Source organism: Cucurbitaria berberidis, assembly GCF_010015615.1.
Source record: "Cucurbitaria berberidis CBS 394.84 unplaced genomic scaffold K460scaffold_2, whole genome shotgun sequence".
NCBI classification, from domain to species: domain Eukaryota; kingdom Fungi; phylum Ascomycota; class Dothideomycetes; order Pleosporales; family Cucurbitariaceae; genus Cucurbitaria; species Cucurbitaria berberidis.
The window spans coordinates 3,216,528-3,240,741 of NW_024468936.1; the positions used below are offsets into that span (position 1 = coordinate 3,216,528).

The following is a 24,214-nucleotide window of genomic DNA, read 5'->3' on the forward strand; positions in this document are numbered from 1 at the left end:
AAGCGGGGTGAGGTGAGCAGCTGCACAAATGTTCGCCCGAGCTGTGCCTATAAAGACAGCTCTCGTTACTCCGAACTGGAGCGTGTTCTCGCGAACAATACAAGCATTAAACATCACGAGACAAGTCGGTGCAACAAAGACTATGGCCACTGCATCGAAGATTCACCTCGAGGCTTCACAACAGCCGCAGTTCTACGTCAAGGGACTCACGGCTGAGAGCGCGGCGAAGACGAGCCAGTTATTGCAGGTCAACCATGAGAAGTATCACGTCTTCTTCAACAGATCTGGCTTTCATGTAAGACTTCCCTTCTTCGACTTCTTGGCTAGTATCTTTCTTACCCAATGTGCCAGAACCACATAGCGCATCATCTCCTCACGCTCTTTGCCCTCAATGCCTCGCCCGCCGAACTTCAAAAGGGCTACGATGACAACGTGTCCTATCAGCGTCCTCCAGAGCCGTTGAAGGATTCTATCGTCGACGACATGCATGATCCTGAACGCTTCAAAACGTACTTGGGCAAGGAGAAATACTACCATGATTTCCTCGTGTTCTTCCAGAACGAAATGGATGCCAAGGGTTGGCACAACGTGGTGAATGAGTACCTCTTTGCTGGCGATGAGCGCGCAGATGACATGCTAGTTCGTCTCTTCGGCGGCTTCTTACACCCGATAATACATCTTGGCTTCGGCATTGAGTTCCAACAGCCTGCCATCGTTGCGGAAGGGCTGGCGCAAGCAGCTGTGCATGACAACTGGATGGCGTCGCTCTTCTTTGGCTGTGAAAAGGCTGCTGAGGCTAATAGAGGGAAGGATCGGCCAAAGAAGACTATAGTACAGCTGTTGGAAGAGTGCAGGAACGATGAGAAACTGAGCAACGCGCCGCACTTTGACGATGGGAACAAGATCAGGGAAGGTATCATGCAAAGAGCGCCAAACGAGATGATCAAGTACGCAAGCCAGTATACAATCGACGAAGATGAATTGGAAGAAAAGACAGCAGAGATGATCAACGCCACTGGTAAACCCTCTCATTCCCTACCAACAACCCCGCTGACCAGGAGAACAGCATACTACACCAGCGCAGCACAACGCCCACCCCACCAGATCAAATTCGACTTCTTCTACATCCACTGCCTAAACAGCAGCATCTTCTTCTCCGCCTTCCTCTCCCCAGCCAACTCCTTCCTCACCCCCGCGACAAAACGCCGCCTCCTAGAATGGAAAGTGTGGAACGACATGACCATGTACGTCAGCCGCGGCAGCCCGCCCCTCGTCCTGTCCGAAATCACATCCTACAAACCCACACGACCCTCCGGCTGGCCTGAGATCTTCAAACGCGTAAACACCCTCGACGACGACGACGGGCATGCGTCGAAGCTGGTCAGAGCGCTGGCACATGGCGAGCAGGCGTGTGGGCCGTACAACAGTGGAGGAGAGGGCAAAGAGGGGTTTGAGATCAAGGGCGGCGCGTGGTTGACGTTGGGACACATGGCGATTGATTCGGTCGAGGCGGGGAGCGCGAAGTGGGTTAGGAGTTGTGGGTTTGCGCAGGCGTGGGAGGAGATCCCGCTCAGGGACGATGGGGCTGCTGCTCCTAGTAGGCTCTAAATCGCGCCGTGTTGTAAAAAATGGGCATGTAAGGGCTAATTTTTTCTCTCTTCTATTTGTCTTTTCATACTTTATCGATAATGGCTAGTTGGTTAGCAACGAGGGACTGCGTGCGGCATGCAGTGTGAGCTAGATTGCGTGGCCCGCTGCACGAACTCTGGGTTGTGCGACGCGGTGGCTTTTTTCCATCTGGCGTGGCTGGGTCTCCGTAGGGTTTTACATTTGTTGTGGTTCTCTTTACTCATCTGCCTAAATACCACGAGATACAAAGTTTTTTTCTCAGTATGGTAGGCTATTTATATTCGGTGTGGTTTGTCGTGTGAGAATATAACGGGGGAAGTCTGCCGCTCAGCCAATCGCGTTCCCCTTGTACCTGAGCGACTCCCCCTTTCCTGGTCTACGGCACGGATTTAGAGTGTGCGGGAATTAGTGGTCAGTCGTTTGATTATCTTGTATGTAATTGTATGGCGAGACGGGGTGCTGTAGTGCAGACGCGAGTTGGGAATGCGCTCTCGCGAAAAGGGATATTTTGGGAGCACGATTATCGCGCTGTTCCACGAATACAAGTCAGATACGAGGACAAAGTTCACGATAGGAGGCTGAATGGCAGTATTCTACCAGTGGAATGGTTGTGGTCCTGCAGGCCAGCTCACATCAGCGAGCAAAGCGCTAACCCCTGGGCACGACAAGCTATCGATAGGCTTTCCCGCCTCTGACGGCAAATTGGGAGGTGAGCACGAGGGTGGGCGCTTACGACGGCACCCACCACTCACCCACCTCCTCCCACTGCCGCCTTTTCCAGACTTCGGATGCGCGCAGTCGCCTGCATGTCACTGGGCGAGCAGCCGTGGGCTCAGCCTCGCTTGCTTCGCTCCGTCGCTTGGTCGCCTCGTCGCCGCGTCGCCACGCCAGTCAGGCCCTCTTGGATACCTTTGGCGCAATTTCCTAGGCCTGTAGGCCTGTACGCAGCGGGTACTTGCGCGATAGGCTGACGTGTTCACCGACTCAGAGGGCACACTGTTGTGCAAAGACAAGACCACTCTACGGTGACGATGATAGCAATAGAACGCTGCAGCAGGAGACGCATGATCGAGGGCAATCAACGCCTTTACCGTCGAACCACAGCCACCTCCATCATTGTGATGCGCCGTGAGAAAAACGGGGCCAATGATGTCGCCACGCTCGATGCGTATTTTGAGGCGACCTGGAGATTGCGATGCGATGCAGCACAGTCAGTGCACGCAGTGACCCTGACGCAGGTACCAGGCTGCGCGGCGATCCGTATCTGTACAACGCCAGCCAATGTGCAACGGGGGGCACGCAGAGGAGCAGGACAGACGTGGTGCGAATCGCCTTGTTCGAGAGCCGCGTGGTGACAACGAGCTGTGTGTCTGGCGTCGACGGGACCTGGTGGTGGTGGTGGTGCCCTGGAGATTGCGGCGTAGAGCCATACAACATCCTCAACCCCCCGTCTGGCTCCTCGCAAGGCTGCTGGAGCTACAGCGCTGCACAACTGGGATGGACCCCTTGGCCACATGTTTCAGCTTACGACTTTCGGTCTAGCGGCCGGTTGCTTGTTGTGGCCACGGTCCAACAGGAGCGCGGTAGAGCACCTCAGGGCATCCATGCCTAGGGGCCAATCTATGGTTTCACCTCGCTAAACCGAGCATTCCTTCATCTCCCCTTGAAAACCGACGCTCGGGTCCCAGTGATATTCGGCCGCTTCCCCTCCCTTTCACTTCCTTTTGGTCTCGCCCTTGCCGTATTACTGTCATTCCTTTGCCGTCTGCTGTTGCTCTTTTGCGACATCCCACATTCGTTATCATCGGTATCTGTTGTGTACACAACAACCACACTCTTTTCTGTACATCCGACTCAAGCGCGCGCCATACTATTGGAACTATAGACGGCTAGGAAAAGGTACCATTCATCGCCAACGTACAGTCAATTGAACCACATCGCCAACACAACAGACCAGACCCAGCTATCGATAATCAACATCGCGAAATACCCCCGACAGCGAATACCCCCATACATATCGCCGAACGTACAAGTACACGACACACTTCACTATGAAGTCCGCCGCATCTCTCTCGGTCGCCGCAGCCCTGCTGTCCGGTGCTGACGCCTTCTGGCGCATGCCCTGCACCTCCCGCACAGCCCTCGCGCGTCTCGACCCCATTGTCGATGTAGGCGTAGCCTCCAGCCACGGCCACACCATCCACGGTGGTAGCAGTAAGTAAACAAGTCCACTTTTCCGTTTCAATCCACTTTGGAAGCACATGAACGATGGGCCATGGTGGGTACTCTATCAGGGGTTTCCATTCAGGAGATGTAAACCACGTGTGAACCATGGCTATTAAATGGTGTGCCGTCTCTTGAGACAGGTACGGTTTCATCGTGAAGTATCGTTCGCTAACCCTCGAAATAGACTTTGCCGAGAGGACGTCCTACGATGACCTGAGGAAGTCGGAGTGCACCTCTTGCCAATTCAGCGACGACAAGTCGGCGTACTGGACACCCTCTCTGCATTTCGTCCATGATGGTGGCAGCACCGAGATCGTTCCCCAGATCGGTGGTATGCTTGCATACTATCAACTGATCGGTACCAACCTAAAGGCCTTCCCCAAGGATTTCCAGGCCGTCGCTGGAGACTCCCGTCTTCGCAACTTCACCGGTCCCGTGCCTGACCCGCCAACGTCGGCATGGACTGATGATGATATGACTCAGGTCTCGCTCGGCCAGAAGGCTATCGGTTTCAACTGCATGAACTACAACAAGAACCCTGAGCCATCTCGATACCGCCATTTCCTCCCCTCCAAGGACTACCTAGATGAGAACTGCGCCGATGGCATTCGCGCTGAGATCATGTTCCCATCGTGCTGGAACGGCAAGGACACCGATTCTCCTGACCACAGGAGCCACATCGCTTACCCCAACAACATCGCTGGTGGCCAATGCCCGCCCGGCTTTGAGACCCGTCTGCCCTCGCTCTTCTACGAGACTATCTGGAACACCAATGCCTTCAAGGGCAAGTCTGGACAGTTCGTTTGGTCGAACGGTGACCCCACCGGTATGTTTTCTCAGTATTCTGGCTCGTTGAACAAGAACTAACATGCAGCAGGCTACGGATACCACGCCGACTTCATCAACGGCTGGAACATCGACACTCTCCAAGCTGCCGTCAACGACTGCACCAGCCTGTCCGGCTTGGTCGAGGACTGCCCCCACTTTGCTGGTTCTCTGCAAACCCAGGCTCAGCAGGGAGAGTGCAAGATCAAGGATTTGCCCAAGGCTCTCGACAACGATGACTGCGCCGGTCCCGCCAAAGGCCTCTGCGGAAATGTCCCCGTTCAGTACGGTCCGGGATACGCCAATGCCTTGAAGAACGGTGGACATGGCAAAGAGCCAACCGTCAAGCCGACTCTGTCGTCTGCTGCGCCGGTGCCCACCCAGAGCTATGCGTCTGCCAAGAGCAAGGTCGAGGGCGTCGACGTTTACAACGTCCAGCCTTCTTCCGCCGCTGCCTCTGTCTATATCGTCGTCGCTGCCGCCAAGCCCACCCCTGCTTACAAGGCTTCTCCCGCTGCTCCTGAGCCAATCAAGCCTACCGTAACAGTGGCTGCTGACATCAAGAACGCGCCCAAGACAAACGAGGATGGCAGCATCCTCTCCACGACCACCTACACCAGCGCTGGCACCGTCTACGAGGTTGCCATCAAGGAGGTCGCCGTCACGGTCACCGTAGAGGAGCCCGCCAAGTACAAGAACCGCCGCCACGCGCACCTGCACCGCAAGGACCGTCTCCACTAAAGCATTATGTCCCCATGAAGTTTTAGCGGTATATCTTCTTTGATGACGAGTAGCAAGCATTCTTAGCAGCAGCAGCAGTGGGCATTCATTGGGTCAAGCGAATGCATCGGGCAGGCGTTTTCAATTCACGAACGAAAGGAGGAGGGGGAACCAAGACAAAAACAAAGACACTTCGCTTCTTTCTGGCATATTTCAGCTTTACTACACTCCCCACCCCTTTTTACTCCTTGGAACCTCGTTTATTTCCCCCCGGGGACCCGCGCAGCTCAGAGCAAAGTGAATATGATATGCGTGGCTAGATTCTTTCTGTATTGGTACATATATAGCAAACTCGGTTTCGGTTTGAATACTTTTTACTCCATGTGGGCCCCCCCCGCGCGAGGCTTTTGTTGCTGTGGTTCGTTTGACAATATCTTTTTTCTATTCATTTGTTTGTTTGAAATTTTCCTTGCGTTTTGCCATTTTAAATCACTACTCCTACTATGCTGTGTGTAGTGTGTGTGGAGATTTTGGGGGCTGGGTAGGTTTGGGGGGCGCCTGGGGCTAGGCTGATGAGTTAATGGCTGGGCCGTTTACTCGACTCTAGTTTCCCCCGCCTTCCTACTTTCCCGCCCCCGTGTTTATTGATGATTGTGGTTTGCTTGATTCGAGGTAGAAGAGAAAGAAACAAAGGAGAGATTTAGATGTTAGTTTTGTTCTTTTTTGCATGTTGGTTTGGCTTTTTGAGATATCCCCGATACATACATATGCACGCCTGTGCTATCTATCATGATACCTTGATTCTTTCTTTCTCACTATTTGTTTTGCTGTTTGATTGATTGATTGATGGAGTGAGACGCGCCTTGTTCTTCTCCCTTGTCACATCTGTTGCCTAATAGCGCGACGTATGTTCTAACTTCCAACAGCGTCGTGCGCTTGTACGTTACGTGATAATGCTCTTCGTGCCTTCGAATTCGAATAGCTTACGACACCACGCCGAACGACGTGAATCCACATCGAGAGTTCGGTTCCAGGTTCCAGGTCTTGTCCTAGTCATTTCCAATAATATCATCTCACTGTTCTTAGAGCATAAGTAACAATGCTCACTTCTGCTATGATTCTTTTGGCCTTGAGACGTCAGCCGAGGTATACACCAAGGTCCATCAAGTCCGCTGTGACACTTTCATTCACGAAAGCACGGATTGCAGGGTCATTTCACAAGATTGAGACGTGCTAGTTGAAGGCACTAACTACACGGTTTAGATCTTAGGATTTGGTGTTACCCTAGTGTTGACGTACAATGGTGAGGCGGAGTCAACTTCCCGAAAACGGGATTCTGTATACTGAAGCGCCCACCATCTCGTTGACGAGGAACACACAACGAGAAACGGTTTACGGAGGCGCTGTGAGATGTATATGAAGAGCCGACGAAGGTCGCAAAGCTATCGTTACTATCTTCCGTCTCAGCCTTACTCTTGTCTACAGTGATATCTCAGTCTATTGTCAGTTTGTCCGTCAACGTAGTTCACTATTTTCCCTTCACTCGTATTGGGACCATGTGCAATACCAATACGCAGCGCTGGTTAGCTACTGTTCTTATCCTCCCGTCAAATCTGGCAACGGAACGATCGCATAGGGACGATGAAGAGCTTGCGGAGTACCTACAGGTGCTAAAAGACTATATGACTGAGGTAGAACCTCGACTTGTAGGTTGCTTGATTTTTTCCTTGGCTTTGCTGCGCCGCTGACGAAGCCTGAGCACTAGCTACCGAAGCAAAGCTCTCCAGTGTCTGCAGATACACAAACTTGCACTTGTGGAGTTGGCAAAGGATGTCACGCCAGCGCAAGAAGCGAACAGTGTGAAAATGGCAGGACTTAGTTGACGGTGATAATGTGGTGGGATAAGGCAGCCGGCAAATACGCAATAGAAGGATTGTGGGCGGAAAGATAGTGATGTTTGCAGCGATAAGTTGAACCTGAAGAGATGTTGGCTGGCTATATGCATAGGGCAAGGGCGAAGGGGCACTTTTCATCGATTTCGTATGCCACGTTTGGTTTCATCAAGTATATGCAAATACCTTGTATAAAAAGTACCCCAGTGTTGGCTACAACTAATAAGAGAAAAGTTGTGGCTTAACGGGCGAGAGAGCCTGGCGACACGATCCCGGATATACTATGACTTCCAAAGCTTAGACCGAGAGCCTGAGCAAATGATTCTACGTCCTCACCCTACTCTTCGGAACAACATCCGCGCTTCCGCCCAGTAGCACGGTTACATATTTCGTGATAGGTGGACGGATATAAATAAATGTGGGGTTCTAAGCGCTGCTTTCTTGTTGTGAGCTGAGTGGTGAGCGTGCCGCGTCAACAACCTAATTGTCCCACAAAAACATAAATAGACGCTAGCGCATTGATTCATCATTCGGCTGCCATCCTGTATATCAAAGCTTGCAAGAATTTCCGCGTTGAAGTCGAAATCAAAAATCAAAAATCAAAAATCAAAAATCAAAAATCAAAAATCAAAAATCAAAAATCAAAAATCAAAAACGATTTCTACGTACTCTTTACTGCTTTGTCTAGTTAGCGAGATGTGTCATCCCCCACTATCTACAGACATAAATAGCTGCTTTTCTCGATGTTCCTCCATCTTCCAAACATTCTTCTCGCTCATAATTACGATCCGAGAAACCACGTCATTTAGCTATTCACCGCCAACCATTTCGTAAGCACCTCAGCATACCCCTAGACAATAATTTATAGCTAGCTTCTCGCTGGATAAGAGTGCATCATTACTTTGTTCGCATCCCCAAAGAACAAATGGTGCCTGTTCAGTTCAAGATTACTGAGCTTCCATACGACCCTGTCAACACCCCACGCAGCCTTCCTTCGCCTCAGCAACCTGCAAACGTAATTCGGGGCGGGGGCAAACGCCAGTCTCGAAGGGCGGCTATCACAGATGACATAAGACCACCAATAGACAGAGCCATAAGGCCAATGCCCAAACGACGAGGCTAGCTCACGGTAGACTATGCCAGAGCAATTGCTGTACGGAGCGTATTTTTTAGTAGACAGAATAGCCCACGCGGACCCTTCGGTTACGCCATTGGCTCGGTCCGCCTCGGGCAATCTTTCGCTTGGGTTCAGGCCGTCCTGGACCTTGAAGAAAGCGACTCGGACGATATTCTGCACTGGAGTGGCGATGATGTGGGCGAAGAAGTCTTGCGAGACTTTCAAGTGCTGTCTCTAGATGAACCTGGCTCTAATTTCCTGTTTGGACGCGCTGCTCTAGCAGGGTCATCGGCAGATGCTGTCTTCAGGGGCACGCAGTACGATGTTGATGACTCGCCATCGGAGATGATAGCCGCGAAAATGGTCTTGAACAAGAAGGGACGCTGGATTGGCGACGAGATCCAGGATATGGATCACTATAAGCTCAATCAGATGAATGTAGAGTTCCCGCGTGAAACCCTTGAGCTGATTGGGTACGCCCGGCAGGTTTTAGGTGAAAATGAAGCAATGGAGAAAAGGGAGGCGGGGCTGGAGGAACGAGAGAGCGCCGTGGAAAAGCGCGAGAAGGCTATGTAGGAGAAAGAAGATCGTCTGCGAGCTCTTGGATTTGTCTTGTCGCGCATAAACAAAGACTAGGTAGATTGTACTATTCTTAGTGTCTTGTCGGCTACCTTCTTGCTGATATTTGTGACTGCAATGTCTGACCTCTTGGTCCTCTCCTTTGCGCAATTGAAGTTCTTCCCTGCTTCTTCCCAGTGCTAGAATGGTTTGGTAGGCCAACAGTGATTACTTCGTGATGTCCGTCGCCATCATGAGCACGACAGAACCTCATCTCGCCATAGCTGATTAGTAGAACTTTTACTTTGGTTTCAATCGCGTGGTCTCCAAGTTTCTTGAAGATATCTGAGAATTCCTTCCTGAACGAGAAATCTTTGGTTAGCGGCGCTAAGATGGGGGATATAAGTTCTGTATCCACGATGATAAATACTTCATCCAGATCTGCGAGTACGGCGGCCAACAATTGGAACCAGTCTTCCTCAGTGCGTGCAGATTGGAACTTGGCGCAGCTTAACGCCATAAATCGCTCGGTTCGCTTCACTCTCTCAATGCCAAGCGCTTGCCAAATCAGGTATTTTAGCAAGTCAATCGCCGTCACATCCTTCCCGTCATCTACAGTGATTCTCAGTGTCCACACTATGGCTACCTGTGCTGCGGACACCAGCTCGACCAAGTTTGTACCAAAGTCGCGAAGTTGTGTTCGAAGACTGTATGTGCCTCTTATGATTACCAAAGACGACTTCTCCGACTGAGACCATTCTTGAAATTTATTGGTAAACCAAAAAGGAGAGAGGGCGCTTTGAGTCCTGGAGCGGCGCCGTTTGTTGTTCTGATGTATGCCGTACTGCAGGGCTTTAATGGGGTCGATAAATAATGGAGATGATAGCGAGGCAAGTATTTGGGAGAGTTGGAGGTCGGAAAGACGATGGTTTGTGTCAAGTTGATGGTTCAAGCTGATAGCATGATTTTCTGTGAATTTGTTAGCGTGGTATGACATTATGCACTTTATTAGAGAAGGTAGTACGGATAGTGATTTGTTTGAGCTCCTTTATGAGCACATTAGCTTCCAGCTGTTGGTCCCGCATGGCCATAATTTCTAGCCTCATATCCCGGATTTCAGCTTGCGAAGCGGCCGTCGCGAACGCTGTGACATTCTGCAATCGCAGTTCAATCTCTTCTATCAAATCATCATATCTTAATTTTGCAGGTCTTGTGATTGAGTGGAGTGCGCGGCTCAGACTGCTCTCTTGCAACCAGTCCTGCGCCCGAACGAGAAACCTGATTATGATAGCATATAGCTCTGCCATTGCTGCTTTCATTTTCTTAGTTGGGTAGAGAGCGGAAATAAGCTCAGAGTGTGGTAGAAGACCCGCAATCTTGGCCAGGCCTTTCGATAGCGCAGCAAGGTGATCTTCGTGATTGATAACAGCCTAGACCTAACGTTAAACACAAAGTAGTTTCACCCCTACCCAGCGTCAACAGTACTTACTGTAAAAAGAAACTTCATAGCTCCCCATGCAAGGGCGACGTATTCGGGATGATGTTGTGCAAACGCGTCGAGGACAGTTCCATAGTGGTGCATCCGCTGGCTGAACTTTACGAGCCATTTCCCTGCTGGACGACGCGATCCAAGGTATCGTTTCTCCGCCGTGCTTACTGCAGACCGTAGGTCTTCGAGGCTAGTAGCATCTTGTACTGCCACTTTCTTCCGGTCATCCTGAGTGAGGTCGGATGTGAATTTTTGAATTGCAAGGTTGAATGCTTCCCTCGCGGCGTCAACATGGCTATTTCAAGTCAGATTCATGATTAGTTAGGGAAAGTGCGCATGTGAAAGCTACCTGCCTGATACATCCCCCGCATACCAATCTCGGAATTTGGATGAAGGCTGCATGCCGTACTAGCAGTTATATATACGATTTCAACTAAAAACAGGATGGTAGAGTGAAGGACTATATATCGAGGGTTTGATTTTCAATGACACGTCGGTTGCAGCCTAGATGCACGTGGGTGGGGGCTGGTAGTGCGGGGCAGTGCTTCCCTATCAGCCGCACACATTGAACAAAGTATTTCACCTCTACCTCTGTCTCATACAGCGCTCCAACACACTTCATTATACTATCTTCTAAGCTTTGCAGTTAATGCCAATTTCCGTTCCAAATACTGACGGCGCATCAAGGGTTGCGGTTGCTGGGGGGTACGTTACTGAAAAGGGCAACAAGGCATACCACAGCAGAAAGAAGCCTAAAGGCTTCGCGAAGAAGTTAACTATTTCAAAAGATAGGACCGAGGAAAGTGGATTCATCTCAGAAGGGTTGGCTTTGTCTGTCAAGCCAAGGTCAGTCCGTTTTACAGAGCAACTCGAAACAATCAGCCGACTCCACAATACGACACAGAAGCGGCTCTGGATCGTGGAATGGATAACTTCTCACAATTTCAAAAACTCAGCTCCCCCTGCAGACAACAGTGATTTCCCTATCCCTATTGACGCCTATCAAGCCCCGACGGACGACATCGACAGTATGGAGTCGCCTCCTAGGCGCGTAGATGATGAGAATAGCGAGGATCTGGGCATAAAATCTCTCCAATCTCCCCCATCTCCAATAGTTGAAATCAGAATCGCCAACGCCGCCCCAAGCGACGGTAAGGCTAGAGCTGAAGTGGACGATCAGTCTGTCACACTACTATTACATCTACCCCGACATACACGAATGGGACTAGCATCAGCCTCAGGAAAGGCTCATGATGAAAGTGGTTATTTCCGAAACGTATTCGAGCAGGATGCGGTATCGAATATTCTTGAAGAGGCTGCAGAGGAGAGTTCTACTCCCAACGCAGAAGATGGTTAGTTCGTCAATCACTTCATGTTTCTAGTCTCTAAGCACTGAGCAGACCATGACGTTACTTCACACCACCAGCCCTCTAGGGCCTTTACGACTCTATATCGAGACCGTAAGAACAGGATATATAGTTGTCCCCCAGAATGGATGGTCCAGGACTCCCAGCGTTACCTCTCTTTTGATGATCCAGTTGATTTGGAGAGTTATATCGAAGAGAATAACCAAATCTTTTTTATCATTATGAAAGATTATGATTATGATGGTCAGACAAAGGTACCCACAGTGCCAGTGTCTTCAAGCGAGTCTATTCTGTTTACGTCCTTCGAATTAGTGGATGCGCTCAACAAGTTCACTGGGAAGTTTCCTGGGTTCGATTCAGAGTTCGCGTCATTCATGATTGACAACGAGGTTCACGCGCCCTATCTCTTTGCCTACTATCTGTGGCCAGAATTAGAGTCAAAGCGGTTAGAACTCGACGAAAAGGACGATCGCCTTCTCAGCGTTCTCTTCAGCTACATCAACGAATTCTACGGCACAGAGTACGACGATGCTGCGCAACACATAGCGAGAGGAGTGGTTTGCGGAAGGCATCTCAAGTATTTGGTGAGGACTGGAAGTTTACTAGTAAGAAACAGCAGGCGTGGGCCTCCGTCCGCTTTTGAAGTCATGAACGATATACGAAGCGAAGGAGAGCAAACAATCTTTGATGATATCTACGATGATAACCGAGAAATTCACAGAGATGGCGAGACAGCTCACTTTTACTCGGTCTTCGGTTGGCGACTTACGTTTGACGGGAAATTCCATCGCGAAACAATGACACTGGATATTCGCATGTTTGGAGAGGCCCCAGTTCCAATCTCGAATTTGGACTTCTATCCGTTGAAGTATGCCCCTGAAAGAGTCAAGAACATCCTCTGCCGTCGAGGGACGATATTCTGGCAATGCCGAAATAGATGCTTAGTCTCATATAAGGCACCTGGGGCGCTGGAACCTCATGTTTGATACCCACCCTTCTGTGCTTGGAATAGTACTGACTCAACTATCAGACAGAAGACCGTTTCATGGTGGATTACAAGATGTATCAAAAGATTCACGGAGATGACCGAATCCTTCCTCGAATCCGTGCCGAAAGTGTTATAACTCCTGCAATGATGGTAAAAGATACCCCACCGGAAGGCAATTGGATATACCTTTTCCCTTCAAAAACTGTCGGCTTCAGTCTTAGACAAAAGAATTGGGGTATGTCAGATGGCGCCCCCAGACTCCAAAACATTACACAGATTTCACTTACATTGTATAGTTGATATCTTAGTCGACTGCCTAGAAAGTGTTGCGTGGAATAAACGTGCTTTCGACAATCTCGTCATAGAGCCAGACATAAAAGTGCTCGTAAGGGCTCTGATCACGAGCCGGATCAAAAGTGACGAAGGAACGGACTTGATACGAGGGAAGGGTAATGGACTGATACTGTTACTTCACGGGTAGGTGATTTAAACTCGTATTTTGGCTAATCCTGAACTAAGACTCTTAGGTCGCCTGGCACAGGTAAAACGTTTACCGCTGGTAAGACACTGACACCACACAACTCCTCTAGACAACAGCTAACCAAACTTAGAAAGGTTACATAACTCTTCCCGACTGACGAATGCGTCCGTTCTAATCCTATATTAGCGTCGCGGAGATGGCCGAGAAGCCGCTGTACAGAGTTACCTGTGGCGATATTGGTACAGATCCCGAAGAAGCTGAAAAGGTATTCGTCTTCCCTCAGGGGTATACCTGGCTAGACTGACGATATAGTACCTCGAGTCCGTCCTAGAACTGGGAACGGTCTGGGACTGCGGTAAGCTCAGATATCGGCGACAATTGAGAGAGTTACTGATAGTCCAAGTCGTGCTCCTTGATGAGGCAGACGTATTTCTTGAAGAGCGGAGCCTCACAGATCTTGCGAGAAACGCTCTAGTTTCGGGTACGTCGCGGTCTAGACAAGTGTCATGACATGCTAACCTCGTATAGTTTTCCTTCGAGTCATAGAGTATTATGAAGGCTCGTCTTGATGTGCCTACCTACACGAGGATTAGAACTGACCTTGAGTAGGAATCCTCATCTTGACATCTAACCGCGTCGGGACATTTGACCAAGCCTTCAAATCGCGCATCCAACTGGCTCTGCACTACCCGGCCCTCACCAAAGCGCAGCGTCGCAAGATATGGCGTAACTTTATCAACCGCCTCAAAGACATTAGCTCGGAGTCAAATTCACTGTCTGTTGACTTTGACGATCTGGCCGACCACCTCGATGAACTCGCTTCCGAGGATATGAATGGTAGGGAAATAAGGAATGCGATTACAACAGCGAGACAGTTTGCTAAGTTTGAAGAGAAAGAGCTAGGATATGAACAGTTGAAGTATGTAATTGGTGTTGCAGGGAAATTTGAGAGTTACATTCGTGGTCTCAACTTCGGAAGAACGTTTGAGCAAGTCGCAAGGGAGGATGGATTAAGATAGTAGTACATATGCAAGACTTTCAATCTCATAGGATGTAATCAACCCGAGCCCAACTGAAATAATTTAGTGATACCATGTATGTATAATGTATGTATAATGTATGCAGTTAGCGAATGTATGGTACGAGTCATGGAATATAGCAGAGTGGTCTCATGTGGATATGCACGTCTATATACATTAAAAATCAAGTGAGATGAAGACAGAGGCGCAGAGAAGTGGAAAGGTTCAAACCCAGTAGCTGCAGTTTTAAAACCGGCTCCTGCGATTAGTTCATAGCTGCATGTCGCGTTATCGAATTCTATCTTCAACTTTGAAGACAACGGCATCGGCTAAGTCAGCCAGCAAAGTCAGTCTATTTCATGTTCTCTTGTTGACCAGACGACGCTAGAATCAACCATGGTGTTGTTAATTGCATGATTGATACATCGTCTACAGCGCATTGCACGGAAATCAATGCCGTGTGTAGCCTACCAAGCATGTTCAGGCTGCTCAACCCGGAATTCAGGCCGCTTAGCCTTCTCTTCAACCCAGCCTTTATGACATCGCCGAGACCACAACAACCGGTACAGGACAGCGGTGCCCAAACAGAAATTTAAATTCTCACTAATTTTGAACGCTGATGATTACATTCGGCTCATCAATTTCCCAGCCACCCGTTTTGAAGATGCTGTGCGTGACCATTGAAGCACTGACCTCGCAAGCTGGTAACGATGCTTCGAGCACAACCAGACAGGATTTTAAGACTGCACAAAATAACTAGGAGGAGCAAAAGCTATCTACGATGGAAAAGCGTGTAGAGTTGCCTCGCACACGCGCTAGTTCTCTCGAACCACACAGCAAACTCTTCGGCCAAGAAGTGATCTTGCCTGCTTTCAGGTATATCAAGGATCAGAGCTTATTGAAGGGCTGAGGGGCTTGGAGCTGCAAGTCTCTGCTGTGCACCACGCCCCGCATCCAGACAGAACTAGCCCATGTACCATACCGAGTTGCTTCTGCCCTTCCGTTCCGCGTTGCCCGTGCTTCGCAGAGGCGAGGTCATGAAGTCCGCGGCGGGCAGCTTGAGTCCACCTTTACTAACCTGACTTATGTCCTCCTCCTCCTCTGATGGGCTGTGACACTCCTCGCCCGCATCCACCAGCTGACCTATGTGCTCCGAACTAGTCCCTACCGCGATCTGTGACCTCCATCTGTGACACCTCTGGGTGTCATTTGTGTGATGTATGCGACTGGGAACGCGGCATGGGAGTGCAGAGGGCTCGAGAATTGGCGCGAAACAGATTTGCGCTGCTGAAAGAGCATGACAAGCGTCTCAACAAGCTCTGACATGCTGCACGATTAATCTTAACAAATTCATCAGAGTTGGGTTCTTAGCTGCCCAGGCCACAACTTTGTTGATAACTCAACGAGATCCTAGGAATATTAGTAGCAATACTGATTGCTACCGGCCTGGCCGCGTCAGTCCTGTCTTGTCTGGTAGCAGGATTAGCATATTACTGTTAAAAGTGAAAGGCTAGGATCGTAGCTAACAAGGGACAATTCTATAGACCCGGTCTTCAAGAGTATGGTCAAGGCGGAGGGTAGGTTACGACTATATTACGCCTCCTGTGCTCTTCGATAGCGGTTCTACACCGGACGATGTCTACGGGAGAATCAAGGATATCAAAAGGTACATGTACAAATACTAGTAGAAGCCTGACAATGATTAAGCGGGAACGCAATAGACGTTGCCGTTCTCGGTCACATCAGAAACAGCCTTAGCAGTCTGCATAGCAGCTCTATCCACATCCTCAACCAAAAAACATTCGTCATCATCTTTCTTCCCGCCAACGGTCATGAAGGCGCCTTTAGTGTACTCTTCAAGCTTCAGTCTCCGCCCAAACTTGAGCCTCTTCACGCGGAAGGCAAACACAAATTCCGACTCGCGACTGGACTCTGTCGCATCATCATCCGTGCGAGTCCAGTGGCCTTTGGGGCCAAAGGTCATACCTTGCGTAGGCACGTCAACGCCGAGGTTCCCATTGACCGTCGTGCTCTGTGAACTCGAGTATTTGATTTTGGCGCCCTCACGAGCTGCATGCCCGTGACGATAAAGAGCTCGCTAACGAGCGCGAACTTCTGCCTGGGCTCTCTCAGCCATGTCTCCACGACCGGTACTCTAACAGCCTCTTCTATGTATTCCTGGGTCGGCTCAAACGCCAGCGTCGTCATTGTGTCGAACGCGAACGTATTTGCCGTCGTGTTCAAACGCTCAACGTTCACCTCGGGACCAAGAGGCAGTCCAAAAGTAGCCAGCTGCAGGAACTGTGCAAAGGTACCTAGACCGTGTCCTTTCTCGGTCGAAATAGTTTTCTTCCAGTGAGTCTCCACAACAGCTGGGAATGAATCAGCCACGGCAACAACGGTGGCTTTGTTTAGAGGGTATTGCGGTGCTGATGTGGAGCGGATTATAGACCCAAGGCATAGCGGGCCCGTTGGTGGTGGTTGTATGAAATCGGACGTCGGACACAGGAAATATGTCTTGGTAAAAGACATGGCTTCAAGTTTTAGATTCAGGTACCGGCCTTGGTTAGGATTGAGCGAACTGGTCGAAGGAGCAAAAGAAGAGTGTGAGTCAGAAGCTCGGGTTTTATAGGTACTTCCCGGGGCATGTAAAAACTGTTCAGGCTCCCTCGGTCGAAATCACCAACAGGCCCTAGAGTCCAATGATTTACATTTTTTCTGTCACACGACTAGATTGGCCAAGCTCGCAAGCTAATCAAGTCGTGCATATTGATTTGGCTTGATGTGGCCAGGTGCAGCAGCCGCGCCGCTAATCACGAGCAGTCAGCGCATTTATTACTTGTTGAATATGAGGAACTTTGGAACGCCGTATGTAGTAGGTATATTTAGATTCTTCTTTAACAAAAAGAAAGGGTATTTTAAAATTTTAGGGCTCTAGAGTACTCCAGAAAACAAGACGGTAATATCTAAGAAGCAGATCTCCTTGTCGATTTCGGCTCTAAATTGCTTAAATAAACCCACGATAGGAGAACTCATTTCAATACCGTTGTGGATGACGTTATTGGATACAGGCAGTCATAATAAGTATAAGCCATGGCTAGCAGCGATCCAATCATATGCCTCTCTTCACCATCGTACAGTCAGCGTTTGGAAGCATTTTCCAGTGGCCAGAAGCTCCGTACTCGGCATGTACACATGAATCAATGAGAGGAACAAGTAAGATTGCCGTGAGCATAGTCGAAGGCATCCATATACCCCATCAACTGGACCACAGCGGCGCATACCACCAGGATGTGAAAGATCGAATGTGAGCCCCATAAGTCAAACTTGCCAGGATATCGACTTTCGGGGAACCTGGTCTTTCAAAACCACATGTGTTAGGGTGAACCTCTCCTACGTGCGGGATTGGGAGCCTTACTGCATAAAACGAAGTCCCAGATAGAAGGCAGCCTGCCTTTGCCAGAGTATAGGGAAAAGATTTTCTCATCATCTGCGACATGCCGAAGACAATGAGACCATGAAACAAGGGTGCAACACCGGATAAGCCAGTCACTACGAACATTAATGTTCGGAAGAGGCGATACTTTGGGCCCTGGAACTTGGGATGCATTGTCATGACCATGGTCAATGTCCCGAACACTCCAATCTACCAACCAAGGGAAGAAGCGTGTTAGATTCAAGTACCAGGTCTGGGAGGAGGAAATGATTGGTACACATGGATTTTGACTAACCATAGACCAGTAGATATTGCGTGGCAAGGGTTCACACCAGAACACCATGTATATTCCCAAGACAAGGTCGCCTAGTATAAAGACCACTACCCCCAGCATGTCCAGTCGTAGGCATAAACGGTCGACGTGTTGGGAGTGGTTCAACAAGGTGTGATAGGTCGCCGACAACGATAGGCACGTGACGGCCGCCAACATGAAGATGGAGAAAGCAATGAAATCGGCGCCAGTGACTCCGGAGTATCTGCTGGTAAGGTACTGCTGAATATACCACTCGCCGAGCAGGAAGAGAACGGCCGGGATGAGGTGGGAGTATATGTTGACCGACTCGTTGTGAATATACGACCAACTGCAGAACGAAGCACGGGCCGAGCCTGAGATGGGCCTATAGCCATGAAGAATCCACTGGTTGGATTCACGTCGGAACCATTCTGGCATCTCATCGAACGAAAAAAGACCTGGGCGTCCTGCCTTGCCGGCCTTGGATGCGGTGCCGCTGATGGACTCCATTCCTCGCTCTCTGTGCGCCTCTGGCGGTTGCTCGGTCGGAACGGTCGGAACGGTCGGAACTCGAAGACGGGGAGCGAAGGCCATTTATTGTCGTGTCTGGTGATAATGTAATATGGGCGACATGGACAAAGAGTTTTCCCTCTCTCTTTTCTTCTTTCGGTTGTTCTTGCTACTGTAAGCGTAAGCGCCAGCCTCGCTGCTTAGAATTGTTATTACGGCCTGCACAGGTCGCGCGTGTAACGGCTTCCAAGGCTTTGCCTTATGTAATGCGGGGAAACTTCACGCTAAAAGCGGCAGGACGTTGCCGAGGCTACATGACCACTACCCCCTTCATCGAAACATGATGCAATAATCCAGGCGAATCCCAGACAAGTAAGAACCTAAAATCAGGATTCATTTTCATAACTTGTCTGGGGATGGGCTAACTCGCACTTAAGCCACACAGGCAGCCGTATTACTGCGACCATGTTTGGCGTCGTGTTGCTATACCGTTCATTCATTCCAACGCCACTTTTACTATTTTGTAGAGAGTCTCACAAGCTTTACCCTTTATTCTTCCTTGACGCAAGCCACAATGAATTGAGTTTATTGGGCGCACCAAGTGCCGGACCTGGTTACAGGACATCCAATAACGATACAGCATATTGGAGACTACAGCAAAGGCCCAGAACATATCCGTCGCGCACTCCGTGATATCAAATACTTGAAGCGAGCTAGTACGATTACCCCGCAAAGACACTCCTCGGTTTGACTAGTGCCCATGCTAAGTCGCGATGGTGGCATGTCAGTGTTGCTGGCGTCTCAGTCCTCGACCTGGCACTATCTGCGGCAGTTTATAAAAGTCCCAGTCATGTCTCCTCAAGAAGACCGCCCGCCTGCACAACATTCTCCACATATTCAACTTTGCATTGGAGGTACTTCTACCTCCTAGTCGTATCCACGAACAATGATAGACAGCAATGAGCATTCCCCGACGGCAAAACTCGCCATGGATCACGTAGAGCATGTTCACACCAATGAGCGGGTGCCTGGCCACACGAATTACTACGAAAAGGATGGCTTGAGGACCTATGGCGATGGTGAAGACCACGACCACGAACCACCGATGACTTTCAAGAGGATTATGAGTTTGATCGCAATGGCATTCTGTAAGTATCTCTTCCAATCTAGACGTTGTAATGATTGGAGTAGCTCTGACTTACAATTGGCTAGTATGGACCGGCAGTCAGATTCCCGTGTATCTCTTCGGCGGCGTTCCTCCCTACATTTACCGCGATATCGGCGGCACGGATAGATGGATTTGGTTTGTGCTTGCCAACCTTCTCTCACTAGCCGCAGTCTGTCCTTTCGTGGGATCCATATCTGACATTGTGGGCCGACGTTGGGTTGCCATGATTGGAGCTTGTTTTCTAGTCTTGGGTATGATCATCTGTTCCACTGCACAAACCATGAACATCTTCATCGCCGGCATGGTCTTCTCTGGCATTGGTGCGGGCATCAATGAACTGACAGCATTGGCCGTTACGTCCGAGCTTGCCCCCACCAGCCAGCGTGGCAAGTACGTCGCTATCCTCGTCTTCACTATCATCCCGTTTTGCCCATCGGTGCTCTGGGCCCAGCTTATCGCGTCCCATTCCACCTGGAGATGGATTGGTCTGTGGTGCGGCTTGTGGGCCTTCATCGGTCTCGTCTTGACAGCCATCTTTTATCATCCACCTCCTCGAGTCAATAGTCAGGGCATGAGCCGAAAGGAAATTCTTGCAGAGATTGACTACATTGGCGGCCTTCTTTCCATCAGTGGGATGCTCTTATTCATGATGGGGATGCAGTGGGGAGGCTACCAATACCCTTGGACCAGCGCCCATGTCCTTGCGCCTTTGATATTGGGTGTCATCCTGATGATAGCTTTCGTGGTCTGGGAGAGCTACGGAGCAAAGCACCCTATGTTTCCGAAGAGATTGCGCCAAGAGCCTCGCATTCTCGGCTTGACGCTGGTCATTACTTTCATATCTGGAGCTAATTTCTTCTCCATCTTGATGTTCTGGCCCACACAGGCATTCAATGTATACGGACACGACCCGATCGGCGTCGGTATTCGTGGCATTCCGGTCGGCTTTTCGATTCTAGCTGGAGCTTGTATTGTCCTGTGGCTACTTTCGTTGCTTCGCGGACACAACAAGGAGCTCCTGATTGCCTCGTCAATCCTGATGACTGCAGGGTGCGGTTCGCTTGCCATCGGCCGTGTAGACAATTTGTATCAACTATGGGGCTTGTTGGTACTAGCTGGTTTGGGTATAGGTGGAATCGTCGTCCCAGCATCGATCATTTGTAAGTTTGGTTGCATTACGCCCGGAGTCCAGCTGTCGAGCTAACAATATAGCCACTATCATCTGTCCAGATGATCTCATCGCAACAGTGGCGGCCCTTACCCTCGCAGTCCGCGTCATTGGCGGGTCGATTGGGTATTGTGTATACTACAACGTCTTTATCTGTACGTCAACTATCATGAGAACCCCGTAATGCGCAGCCACTAACAATATATTTAGCTAAATTTGTTCCAGCAGCAACATATTACATCGGTGGTGTAATGTCAACTAAGCTCAATATTACCTCCGTGGAAGTTATCGGCGAAGCGATTGTGATTACTGGCGCTTCGCTTCTTCCACTACTTGAGGAGCTTCCGGGTATCAAAGGTGTTCCAGGAGCTTACGAGGCGGTAGTCTTTGCTGGCCAGCTTGCATATGCGGAAGCGTACAAATATGTCTACTACGTCAGCATCGCTTTCGGAGGGGTCAGTATCTTAGCAGCGTGCTTCTTGGGCGACATCTCCAAGTACATGGACGACCATGTCGCCGTCGTCATGCACTGAGTTTACATTGCCTTGGTTAGTAGAGACATAGGAAGAGCCTGGTATCTGGTACATCGCTCTTTGAGTGAAATAGGGGCGTATATATATGTGCTAGGCATTGAAGCCTAATCGTAGGACTGATTGTAAGAAGAGGGTAACTTTTCAATTTATCAAGCACAACATTGCAGGCCCATCTAACCTGAATACAAGAAGACTCAAGCAAAACTACTACCGATGACCCAAGTTACGTCAGAGTTGAACGAGGTGGCAGAGTCGAACATGTGAACGCCACTGTTGCTCGCGACGTAGCCCTTGTTCTCGTAGTGGCGGATATAGCGCGTAGGGTAGCTCCAGGAGCGGATCGAGCTGCCCCGGCCGCTTAGACCAGCCTGCAGGCAGAATGTGGCATCCTCCTTGAATATCTTGGAGCCGTCATTCGCGCCAAGTTGAAGTTCAAATTTGTTGTGCCTTATGTAGCTACCAGTGGTATCCTTTGATTCGAACGAAAAACAAGCGCCGTTACCCAAGCCAGTGCGAACCGTCCAAGTAGACTGCCCTTTGAGGGCAGTAGTGCTGGGCGAAGATACTGCTTGAATGTTGAGAGTAGAACCAGTGTGTGCGAGGTAGCGATCGGTGGAGCCAGGCGTAGTAGCTCGAATGGAGATATCGGAGCCAACAGTAAGGCCTGGACCGCTTGTTGAAGACGTAGTGGCATATTTAGCACCCACGATATTGGCCTGGACGGAGTCCTCGATAGCGTCGGATGGATACCCAGACGTCATTACGCCCTCATAAAAAGTTCCCTGCGCACCATTGCTGTTGTCACCCCCAATTCCGAGAATTATAGCCCCTTCTTTTTTCATCGGGTTGTAGCCAGACGCGCGTGGACGCACACCGTTGTAGTACGTTGACAGCGACCCAGATGCCGCATTACCCCCTTTCATCGCCCACTTGTTCGGACCTCCCTTCAGGAGTGCAGTTAGGAAGCGGTAAGAAACTGACGGGTCACCAGTGTTCTGCTTAGGATTGGCACCAGAAAACAGACCGTTCTCAAGGTCAGCCATGATCCAAGGGCCCTTACCAGAACCAGATCCCCAGTGAGTGCTGTCGCCAAAGTATATGGCCTCCATATGGCCGTTGCCGGTGTCCAGGTTGTTCGTCTCAGCATTTCCGTAGTCGAAGCAGCAGGCACTATTGTAGTGCATTCCATCAAGAACCGCATACATGCCTTCGGCTGCGTCGCCTTTCGCAGAACCGCTTACGGCATTGTTGCGGTATCCGGTGCCGGGTGAAACGAAGACACCGTACGCCTTCTGGCCGTTCAGGCTGACTGGTGCGCCAAATGCGCTAGCCAGATTGTCGTAGCCATTAGACTCCGGGCCCTTGAAGCCACCGGGTGGAGCCTGAGTGAGGTGATTGCCACGGCCAGACTGGTCGTATATAATAGTGATGAGACAGGTCGTATCGACGCAGAAAGTATCCTGAGCGGTAGCGTTGGCAACACCACCATCAGAAAGGGGCGCGATGTTCGTGGTGGCCCCATCGGAGCCGCGTTTCACCTGGTATAAGGAGCCATTATATGCATTGTACAGCGCCCGCGTGGTGCTGTGCGCAGCGATGCAAGGCGTGCCGCCAGATTTGTAGATGTCGCATGGCCCTGCAGAAACCATGGAGCTAGTGGAAGCAAGGCCTAGAGCGAGAAGTCTTGGTCGTAGAGACATGTTCATGCTTAGTCTGCGGTACAATAGGACTGATCATGTAATAGCATGCACCTTGCGCCTATTTAAATATTCAGTCCTGTTGTTGACACCTCCTTCACCCAGGTCCCTCAGATTTGCCGATGCCTGTTACTTAGATTAAGACGAACATGTGTTATTAAAAGAGCAAGAAATTCCTCCAAGGACTTTTAACCGTTTGACTTCGGAGATGGTACTAATTCAGTAAGACAATCCCCTATGGTGATGAATGCGGGGGTTTAAGGACCTTGTTTAGTGCTTGCAGAATGCAACAGTGTCTGCAATAGTGACTGCTCCGCGAAAGGGAAACCATTTGCGGTCAAGCTTCACGGGGCGCAGGGGTATAATGCGGGGAAGACTTGCCAGGGAGCTAAGTGTTGTTAAGCTTTGCCGAGGAAGGCTCCTCAATTGCAAGACTGTATTAGTAGTGGCTTGTAGTTAGACTTAAGCAACAGCAGGGATTTCGTGCCTAGGACTATGGCATGTCCCAGGGGAAATAACTTGGAAATTGAAATATAAGAAACCAATCACAATGGCTAAACACAGCTAGATGCTAACATGATTAGTTCATTATTGTTAAACCGCCTATATCAGCCTCTTCTCTTCCGTTTTAACAGGCTGTAGCCAACTAATCAATTAGCCGCCCCACAATGATAATGTGGCGGGCGTGGTTCTCAATTCGTGGGTCTTCTATCGGCCACTTTGTTACACTCTCTATCATACGTAAAAGACACTACAATACACATTTACACAGATTCTATGAAGATGCTATTTTGGGGACACGGAACAGAATACCTTCCTTGAATCAGAATTAAATTCACATCAACGAAGGCGTTATGAGACCTTGGCTTAGCTTTTACTCCCTTAGTAAGAGATTAATGGAATGTATCTATGAAAGAATGCGCATTTCGGATGGAACACTCCATTTCACGATACTAGTAGGCTTCGAAATAATGAAACAGATGTATCGCACATCACGGGTGTATCTTCTTAGCGAAAAGAAACCTTTTCGGTTATTCCCGCCTTGGAAGCCCCCGCGAGTGCCTTGCTTCACATAGATAATACAGCCAGCCAAGTCGTA

The 24,214-nt window shown here is 49.8% G+C and overlaps 10 protein-coding genes across 10 annotated transcripts; 5 read left to right on the top strand and 5 right to left on the bottom strand.

Annotated features, from left to right (window-relative positions):
- Positions 1–142: 142 nt before the first annotated feature.
- K460DRAFT_276102 (uncharacterized protein) lies at positions 143–1,608 on the top strand (the record flags this gene model as incomplete). The annotated part of the gene is made up of 3 exons (XM_040928090.1): positions 143–295; positions 352–1,018; positions 1,067–1,608. The coding sequence occupies 3 exons, from the start codon at positions 143–145 to the stop codon at positions 1,606–1,608; spliced, it is 1,362 nt and encodes a 453-aa protein (XP_040790701.1).
- Positions 1,609–3,680: 2,072 nt separating this feature from the next.
- Positions 3,681–5,421, top strand: K460DRAFT_375053 (WSC domain-containing protein; the record flags this gene model as incomplete). The annotated part of the gene is made up of 3 exons (XM_040934730.1): positions 3,681–3,843; positions 4,040–4,681; positions 4,733–5,421. The coding sequence occupies 3 exons, from the start codon at positions 3,681–3,683 to the stop codon at positions 5,419–5,421; spliced, it is 1,494 nt and encodes a 497-aa protein (XP_040790702.1).
- Positions 5,422–7,067: 1,646 nt separating this feature from the next.
- K460DRAFT_364124 (uncharacterized protein) lies at positions 7,068–7,444 on the bottom strand (the record flags this gene model as incomplete). The annotated part of the gene is made up of 1 exon (XM_040932947.1): positions 7,068–7,444. Exon 1 carries the CDS (start codon positions 7,431–7,433, stop codon positions 7,071–7,073), a length of 363 nt encoding a protein of 120 aa, XP_040790703.1. The 5' UTR covers positions 7,434–7,444.
- Positions 7,445–8,217: 773 nt separating this feature from the next.
- On the top strand, positions 8,218–8,985 carry K460DRAFT_403438 (uncharacterized protein; the record flags this gene model as incomplete). Its single annotated transcript, XM_040936625.1, has 2 exons — positions 8,218–8,307; positions 8,416–8,985. 2 exons carry the CDS (start codon positions 8,218–8,220, stop codon positions 8,983–8,985), a joined length of 660 nt encoding a protein of 219 aa, XP_040790704.1.
- A 91-nt stretch (positions 8,986–9,076) lies between these two features.
- Positions 9,077–10,904, bottom strand: K460DRAFT_333887 (uncharacterized protein; the record flags this gene model as incomplete). Its single annotated transcript, XM_040930893.1, has 4 exons — positions 10,806–10,904; positions 10,457–10,751; positions 10,026–10,397; positions 9,077–9,970 (listed from the first exon to the last, which is right to left on the bottom strand). Exons 1-4 carry the CDS (start codon positions 10,856–10,858, stop codon positions 9,077–9,079), a joined length of 1,614 nt encoding a protein of 537 aa, XP_040790705.1. The 5' UTR covers positions 10,859–10,904.
- A 139-nt stretch (positions 10,905–11,043) lies between these two features.
- On the top strand, positions 11,044–14,385 carry K460DRAFT_364126 (uncharacterized protein). The gene is made up of 10 exons (XM_040932948.1): positions 11,044–11,808; positions 11,857–12,803; positions 12,854–13,046; positions 13,108–13,288; positions 13,339–13,370; positions 13,423–13,426; positions 13,479–13,557; positions 13,605–13,647; positions 13,696–13,773; positions 13,902–14,385. Exons 1-10 carry the CDS (start codon positions 11,106–11,108, stop codon positions 14,309–14,311), a joined length of 2,670 nt encoding a protein of 889 aa, XP_040790706.1. The 5' UTR covers positions 11,044–11,105; the 3' UTR covers positions 14,312–14,385.
- A 1,628-nt stretch (positions 14,386–16,013) lies between these two features.
- K460DRAFT_375055 (uncharacterized protein) lies at positions 16,014–16,843 on the bottom strand (the record flags this gene model as incomplete). The annotated part of the gene is made up of 2 exons (XM_040934731.1): positions 16,014–16,373; positions 16,415–16,843. 2 exons carry the CDS (start codon positions 16,841–16,843, stop codon positions 16,014–16,016), a joined length of 789 nt encoding a protein of 262 aa, XP_040790707.1.
- A 492-nt stretch (positions 16,844–17,335) lies between these two features.
- Positions 17,336–18,699, bottom strand: K460DRAFT_364127 (hemolysin-III family protein). Its single transcript, XM_040932949.1, has 3 exons — positions 18,043–18,699; positions 17,730–17,957; positions 17,336–17,670 (listed from the first exon to the last, which is right to left on the bottom strand). The coding sequence occupies exons 1-3, from the start codon at positions 18,631–18,633 to the stop codon at positions 17,512–17,514; spliced, it is 978 nt and encodes a 325-aa protein (XP_040790708.1). The 5' UTR covers positions 18,634–18,699; the 3' UTR covers positions 17,336–17,511.
- An 834-nt stretch (positions 18,700–19,533) lies between these two features.
- On the top strand, positions 19,534–21,585 carry K460DRAFT_308095 (MFS multidrug transporter-like protein). The gene is made up of 4 exons (XM_040930092.1): positions 19,534–19,697; positions 19,762–20,877; positions 20,930–21,040; positions 21,096–21,585. Exons 1-4 carry the CDS (start codon positions 19,538–19,540, stop codon positions 21,416–21,418), a joined length of 1,710 nt encoding a protein of 569 aa, XP_040790709.1. The 5' UTR covers positions 19,534–19,537; the 3' UTR covers positions 21,419–21,585.
- Positions 21,586–21,612: 27 nt separating this feature from the next.
- Positions 21,613–23,118, bottom strand: K460DRAFT_403444 (carbohydrate-binding module family 42 protein; the record flags this gene model as incomplete). The annotated part of the gene is made up of 1 exon (XM_040936626.1): positions 21,613–23,118. One exon carries the CDS (start codon positions 23,116–23,118, stop codon positions 21,613–21,615), a length of 1,506 nt encoding a protein of 501 aa, XP_040790710.1.
- Positions 23,119–24,214: the final 1,096 nt, after the last annotated feature.

What these genes read in the sequence shown, in the direction of transcription:
- K460DRAFT_364126 (XM_040932948.1), top strand. Translation starts at nt 11,106, where the DNA reads ATGCCAATTTCCGTTCCAAATACTGACGGCGCATCAAGGGTTGCGGTT. An exon ending in TCTTAGACAAAAGAATTGGG is followed by an intron (nt 13,047 to 13,107) that starts GTATGTCAGATG and finishes TACATTGTATAG; the next exon opens with TTGATATCTTAGTCGACTGC. An exon ending in GAGAAACGCTCTAGTTTCGG is followed by an intron (nt 13,774 to 13,901) that starts GTACGTCGCGGT and finishes GACCTTGAGTAG; the next exon opens with GAATCCTCATCTTGACATCT.
- K460DRAFT_364127 (XM_040932949.1), bottom strand. Translation starts at nt 18,633, where the DNA reads ATGGCCTTCGCTCCCCGTCTTCGAGTTCCGACCGTTCCGACCGTTCCG. An exon ending in GCAATATCTACTGGTCTATG is followed by an intron (nt 17,958 to 18,042) that starts GTTAGTCAAAAT and finishes CTTGGTTGGTAG; the next exon opens with ATTGGAGTGTTCGGGACATT. An exon ending in CTGGGACTTCGTTTTATGCA is followed by an intron (nt 17,671 to 17,729) that starts GTAAGGCTCCCA and finishes TGGTTTTGAAAG; the next exon opens with ACCAGGTTCCCCGAAAGTCG.
- K460DRAFT_308095 (XM_040930092.1), top strand. Translation starts at nt 19,538, where the DNA reads ATGGATCACGTAGAGCATGTTCACACCAATGAGCGGGTGCCTGGCCAC. An exon ending in TTTGATCGCAATGGCATTCT is followed by an intron (nt 19,698 to 19,761) that starts GTAAGTATCTCT and finishes ACAATTGGCTAG; the next exon opens with TATGGACCGGCAGTCAGATT. An exon ending in CGTCCCAGCATCGATCATTT is followed by an intron (nt 20,878 to 20,929) that starts GTAAGTTTGGTT and finishes CTAACAATATAG; the next exon opens with CCACTATCATCTGTCCAGAT.